The sequence below is a fragment of the Hippocampus bargibanti genome, linkage group LG13, assembly GCF_051943395.1.
Source record: "Hippocampus bargibanti isolate YZ-2025 linkage group LG13, ASM5194339v1, whole genome shotgun sequence".
NCBI lineage: Eukaryota > Metazoa > Chordata > Actinopteri > Syngnathiformes > Syngnathidae > Hippocampus > Hippocampus bargibanti.
The window spans coordinates 10,126,839-10,134,130 of NC_142746.1; the positions used below are offsets into that span (position 1 = coordinate 10,126,839).

The window sequence follows — 7,292 nt, forward strand, 5'->3', positions numbered from 1 at the left end:
AAATTTTACACGCAAGACATTCAAACGATTGGGTTTCCTGGATAGAAACTTGAAGGATTCTCCAGTTCTTGCGGTAAAGTATCGCAAGTCCACCTCCGCGGCCTGAGAGGCGGGGCTTAGCAATGTAAGTTTAAAAGGCTAAAAGAAGGTAAAAAAAACGGTAAAAAACATTACGCGGGAAAGCAGCGGCAGCCAAAGCGCGCCAGCGTCCGCTCGTCCCCTAACTCAGCCGATGCTAACCCTGGTTTTTATTTGTAGATATGTAACAATAGAAGAATAATATACTGCTGTTTATTTAGAAACCCAAACAAACTATGGCTTTGTGAACCACTGGTTAAAACCTCCTTCAAGAAAAGTTTCAAATTATGCCTTGTCAGCCATTGTTCACAAAACCCATAATATGCTCTTGTGCTCTGCCAAGCATACCAGTTTCTGGCTTATTCACATGTCTGTTGTCCCTGTAATAACAGTAAATAACACACTCTTCACCGCATCAATCCTTCTCTCGAGAAAGCTAGATAATCACACACTTTCTCCTCCCCCGACACAGTTTTTCCAGCATCTGCTGGAGCGCTAACGTGGCAAGAGTCCCGAGTGGGAGCTTGATCTCCTCATCGGCAGTCCGCAGCATCATTTAATGGAATCTCAACAGGCCGAGGCAGGGCTACAAGTTTGGTGAGAACTCGGCCGCACCTACTATACACATATGAGCTCCACATGCACCAGTGGTGGGCTGTCAGGGCCTGCAAGGCTTTCTCTGCTGGCTTAAAAATATCTGAATCACAGACTAATTTGTCCATAAATTCTTTTTGGATAATTCCAAATTGTCTTTCAACTTCCTTTCACCACTTTTTCCCTGATGCACTGCTTCCAGACGTGTGTTTTTGTACTTAGGCATGTAACCAAGCACATTTCAGCCATCATTTGTTACCAGGGTCACAAATCTACCTGGACGCCTTCATAGACATTTAAATGGCTTCTTCCCCCAAGCCATTAACTCTTTGAACAGTAGCCCAAATGGAATTGTATAGTACCTCTTTGCAATTTTTTTGCTGATGATACTAGTGCAGCGTGTTCGACCGGAAACAAATTCCTTGTGTGTTCTACATACTTGGCAATAAAGATGATTCTGATTCTGATTCTGATTCACAATCAGTTCTGCAGGCTGCGGAGCATAAGAATCAATGACGATGAAACAATTGCTTTAACCAATTGTCGAGTCACTAGTCACCAATCATCATGATTTGCTTATCACTAGCCACTAGTGATAAGAGCACACTGGCCTGAGATAGCACACTGTATCTGTAGCAAGCTGCAAAAGCAAATATACTGTTGTGTCGATTTAATAGCGGTTTTGTCAACCCACAATGGCTGAAGGAGGAGAAGAAATGGATTTGATTGCAGATATACTGTTAAAGCCATTTTCAAGACGAACTTTTCAAGAATAAATGGACATCATAAAGATAAGTTAGATAGCTCCTAAGCTAGCAAAAATAGCAAATAATATCGCAATTTTATGAAGTTATCATGAATACACACGGTCATCGTAAACAGTTTAATGACAGGATTTCTTACGTTTCTTCAAGTCACAAGTTATTGCCTGGCTAACGGCACCCTGTAGTGGACGTGGAGTAACTCACACCACATTCACAGTTTGGATTGATTCAGATGTGCCACCACTGAACTCCAAGGGTTGAAATGCACAGCCCGCCACTGGATTTAGCAGGTGGTAGCATGGAGACATAATGGATGCACTGTAATGCCCTTGCAAGTGCGCAAGGAGAGCCACACTGATGAAGAGACATACAAAATAAAACTGCTGACTACTTTTCAAGACACCCTCTGACATAGTGAGAACAAGATACACTACTGGATACATTCCGAGCAACAGCCGTCATGTTTAAAAGTCGTCGACTGGCTCACCTTTCAGCTAATCGTCAGACGCGGCTCGTCGAGCACCTGTAGCTAAATGTGGCTCGGTGCATTAACTGGGTATTTTTTTACGAGCGGCGTGATGACAGCAGTTAAGTGATCACTGATTTAATTAGCGGCAATACGGAGTGTCGCAAAACATCTGTTCCGTCTCGACGAGCTGCCCGTCGTCCCCGACGCGGATGCATCAAACTCAAGTGAACTTGTTGACTCGTAAAAGGTTAACAACGCGAAGATTTGAAACGTTTTAGACACGGTTGTTGTGTGTAAAAAGGTTGAAAGAAAAATCAGGAGTGATAACATAATTTTCGGCTTTTATGTTCTGTGTAATTCTTTGCCAGTTGATTTATAAAAGTACACAATACTGTAATTGACAATAAATGCCACAAAATAGACTACTTTCGTCTAAAATTTAGACAAAAGTAGATCTTCATTTAGCCTCTAAATGAAGATCCTCAATTCACATCTTGACACTGACATGTCAACAGATGGCACTAAAGCAATAGTGTCATTACAGTAACGGAGGACAGGTGAGAAAAAAAGAAATCCATGGACATGCGAATTAGGAAATGCGAAACATAAAACTTAAGACATGATTTTGAAATTATCACTCGCGAACGAAGAGGCTAAGCTAATTTCCGGTGTATAAGGTGCACCCGAAAATCTTGATTTTCTTACAATGATGACACTGCGCCTTATACGTTGGTGCGCCTTATATGTGAAGTAATATTGAGCCACAACAGGTCTTGGAAATACGCAGCCACGACTCCATTTGCCCCTGTAGAAGAAGTAGGGCATAACCACAGCCTCTAATGTAGCACCTTATAATGTGGTGTGTCTTATATTTGGAAGCTTTTATATATTTATATAGTATATTTGGAAAACCTTTTTCATTCATTAATGATGCACCTTATACTCCGGTGCGCCTTATAGAAAAAGTTTGAAAACACACCATTCCTTGTCGGTGCGCCTATACTCTGGTGTGCCTTATACACTGGAAAATACTGTTTATTTGGTTTAGTCGCGGGAATGTCAAGAAACAATGTGAAGCCTCTTTTTAAAAATAGTACTAGTTGCCAAAATGTTGCATGATGCGAAGTGACTTGCGTCATACCATCTGCTACGCAACAATCGGAGCGAAAAAAAAAACCGTTTGTCAACACCCCCAACCCCCTTCCCCACCCCACCTCCCACCTTTTAAACATCACAATGCCCGACAGAACTTAAAACGCGTCAGCGATAAACTCAGCAGGAATCTCACGTCACCGACGTGTTCCACTTCTTTCATTTTCCATCGCTTTGGTGACACTCTTTGCATTGCTCGCTCACTTTCATTCATGACAATATTCACACACACACACACACACACACACACACACACACACACACACACACACACACACACACACACACACACACACACACACACACACACACACACACAGCTTCTTAATATTCCACAAAGTGCTTTCGTCAGGACACAGTTGAAAGAGAATGGTTGATTAAAGCTCATGCCGGTGTGCGTTAATGTGTGAGAGGGAGAATAGAGATAAGTGAAGGCTTCTCCTGACGCTGATTTCAAAGTGCTCAGGTGTGTGTGTGTGTGGGCGTGTGTGTGTGTGTGTGCGTGTGTGTGTTTGTGTGCGCGCCTCTAGTGGCCAACAGGTGATGATTTCCCCCGAGAGGCATCAGGACTCAAGAATCACGATGCGATGCATCAGAATCAGGACACTGTAATCAGATCAAGTCCAAGTGGGTCTCATGACGTAAGCTCCTCTCTCATACGCGCACACACACGCACGCACACACAAATACACACATACTTCAAATCAGCCTTGGGCTCTGATGTTGTTATTACAAGAGTAGCAGGGAGTCAGAATGAAGATTTCTTGGGGTGATTGTTCCCTGTTGTCATTCAACACACATGCACGCGCGCGCACATGCACGCGCGCACACACACACACACACACACACACACACACACACACACACACACACACACACACACACACACACACACACACACACACACACACACACACACGCACACACACACACACACTATGTGGCTGAATGGATCATATTGGTCTATTTTCCAGGTTTTAAAATGGTTTCTTCTGTTGGCCACACACTCCTAACATGTGTCTCAAAGAATTGAATTACTTGAATAAATAAAGGATAAGAAGGAGGCACTTCTGGCTTTTTTTTTCTTGCCTAGTTGCTGTAACGGCATTCCACAGTCTTACTCGTAAATTTCCTTCATGTTTGCAGTTTCTTTATACCCCATACACACAGTAAGCTGGAAAATGAAATGTGTTTTCCAAGAGAAGCAAATACAAGAGCCACCTCGTTGGCCTGCTGTATTATTCGCCAATGTTTTGCTCTGTCTTCTCTTGATAAAATACGTCAAGTTTGTGTTAATTTTTTTCCAATTTATTTGCTGCCATTCACAAATTTATCTGGGAATTGAAAAGGGTGGTGTTGAGTGGCATTCCCGAATTTGTTCGGGTTTTGTTTTTTCTTGTGGGGGTGCCGATTAAGCGCTGGTTAGACTTCTGGCAATGTTTTTTTTTTCCACGAGGGGGGCAGCATTTGCCTGTTGTCCATGTTAGCGCTTCAGCTGTTGTTAAAGCTGTTGTTAATAATACATTTCATTTCGCAGCGCCTTTCAAAATTCTCAAGGTCACTTTACAGTCACAGAATACATTTTTCTGCGGGTGAATAGCGGCAGCAACACATAATATTGTATTTTGCAGAGCTGCCCTTATTTCAAACTCAGATAACTCCAGACCCATATATTTTTAGGAATTTACTCTTTTTTTCCAATGAAGAAGAGAGTCTAAGGTTTCTAACGCTCTATTGAATGTTTATGTAGTCCTAAAACTCCTGTCCTGCAATTTGAGTGAAAATGAAAAAAAACTGGCACTGGTGTGGACACATTTCTGCACATCATTTGGCAGTGAATGAGTTAATTTGATCGTGATCATTTTGTAAAGCTGGCAAATATTTGATTTTCTTGAAACAAATGCATATGTACTTGCACGTCGTCTGGCAGTGAATGCGTTAAGCATGCCTCATTCTGACTGATACGCTAAACATGCAGTTTTTTTTTTCGCCCCATTCCCTCTTTTTAAGTGGAAAATCTCATCTCAAAGCAGGAAAAAAGGCTGAAAAGTAGGACTTTTCCCAGTGACCGCACGAGAACTTCCAGTACCTTCATCTTTTTTTTCATTTCCAAGGCCCAGCAAGTCATCACTCATGTTGCTTCTCTGCATTGGATGTGGTCAAGAGTTGAGCTACAGCATTATTTTGATTGGTTGCACAGCTGCCCGCCTCCATCGCACACTGCACTGCTTTTGGATGACGCCTGAACTTGAGGTTAACCACATTGCCCTTGGCTACTCCAATGGTTTCATTTTTTCTTTATATTTTTATTTTAATTCATGGTCTCATTTCCTGAACACAGCAGGGGGAAAAGAAAGCTGAACCCACCAAAGTCTAGGCGTGGTGCTGAGCTGTTGCATCGAGACAAAAGAAGATTTGTATCGATCGAGTCAGGCAAGCGAGAGATTTTCCCACAGACTGAATAAAAGTTAGATGGCTGGCTGGCTGCCTGGCTTTGTGTTCTATAAGGACAGGAAGTACAGTGACAGACCTCATGTCTATGTGTTGGGAAGATTGTGACCTCCAAAGCTCTTACAATTTTTTTTTTCATTACATTCTGTCAATGCCTCCATTGATCTACCCATCTAAACATCCATCCAGTGTTGCATTTCTTCCATTTAATATCTTGCATTTTTTGGACATTCCACTTAAAATATTTCGGTCGTAGCTTTCACAATTTGGAAGCAACACATATTGGTTGCCAAATAGTCAACTACGGTATTCGGGCAGCAGTAAAACATATTATTTTTAACTGAATTTTTCATTCTTACCCTTTTTAGCTTGATGATGGCCTCCCTGGTTTCAGAGTCCGTACTGAGCTCAAACATCCCCAGCCCGTCTCCATCCGTCAGTCTGTAGTTGACCAGCCCGTTGTCACCCATGTCGGGGTCCTTAGCCTTGAGACGGCCCACCTCCTCGCCCTCCACTTTGTCCTCCGACACGGACATGGAATACACACCTGTGGGTGACACAAGAGGCCGATTGGGACCGCAGTTCATTGAATGAGACCCTTCGCCAAACAGGTAAAAATGAAAACGCGTGCAAGGAGCATGGAGTAAACCACAGGAAACACGGCCAGCAAAGAGATCATTTTGTTGATAGATAAATAGAAAGCATGGACTTCATGGAAAATATGTACTGTATTCAATCAGTAGAGAGATATAGAAGTAGATGCATGGACAATATTTTGTTGGGTAGGGAGACAGGTAGTTAGTTGGATCTTAAATGGGTAGTGCAATAGATGATAGGTGAGTAAATGATATATTGAGAGATTAGTATATTGCAGTGGCGGCCCGTCAAGGCCCAAAAAGCCTTTTCTGCTGGCCTAAAAATATTTGAATCATGGACTGATGTTAACTCATTCACTGCCAGATGTGCAAAGATGTGTCCATTCCAGTGCCAGGGTTTATGTCATTGACACTCGAATTCCAGGACCAACAGAATATTGAGTTTTAGGACTACATAAACATTCAATACAGCGTAAAAATCCTTAGACTCTTCCTTTATCAGAAAAAAAGTTAATTCCTAAATTATATGGGTGGTGTGTTATATGAGCTTGAAATGGGGGGTGGCTGTCCAAAATACAATGCAATACATATATTGGATTGGATTGGATTGGATATGCCTTTATTAGTCTCACAGTGGAGAAATTTACATTTCACAGCAGCAAAGTGATGAAAGGAATGAAAGTAGAAAAACAAAATACATGAGCTGCTGGAAAGGCATATATTGGTTTATATAACAATTTAACAACAGCCGAAGCTCGAACAAAGCCGTAACATGGAAAACAGGGAAATCCTACCCCCTTATTGAAGGGAAAAACATTGCCAGAGATCTGGCAAGCGCTTTATCGGCACCCAAGCAAGGCAAGCAAGCAAGAAAAAATAAAACCCAAACTAATTCTGGAATGACGATCGATGTCATATTTTCAATTCCTGAAAAAAAATGTGAATGGCAGTGAATGAGTTAATTATATTTTGTCCATGCATTCTTATTAAATAATTCAAAATTGTCTCTTAGCTTCCTTTCATTACTTTGACCCTGTTACGCCGCTTCCAGACGTGTGTTTTCGTATTTTAGCATTTAACCAATAACATTTTAGTCATTGTTTCTTACCAGGGTCAAATCTACCTGGATGTCTTCACAATCAGTTCTGCAGGCCCTGCCGCATCAAATGTATCGGTCAAACTGTTGCC

General features: G+C 41.9%; 1 protein-coding gene across 1 annotated transcript in view; it reads right to left on the bottom strand.

Annotated features, from left to right (window-relative positions):
• The window catches only part of cdh11 (cadherin 11, type 2, OB-cadherin (osteoblast)), an 83,706-nt gene that overhangs the window by 9,618 nt on the left and 66,796 nt on the right, over positions 1-7,292 (bottom strand). The window contains exon 8 of the mRNA XM_089011512.1: positions 5,868-6,055. Coding sequence (XP_088867638.1) covers positions 5,868-6,055 — 188 coding nt within the window. The remainder of the gene's footprint in view (positions 1-5,867; positions 6,056-7,292) is intronic.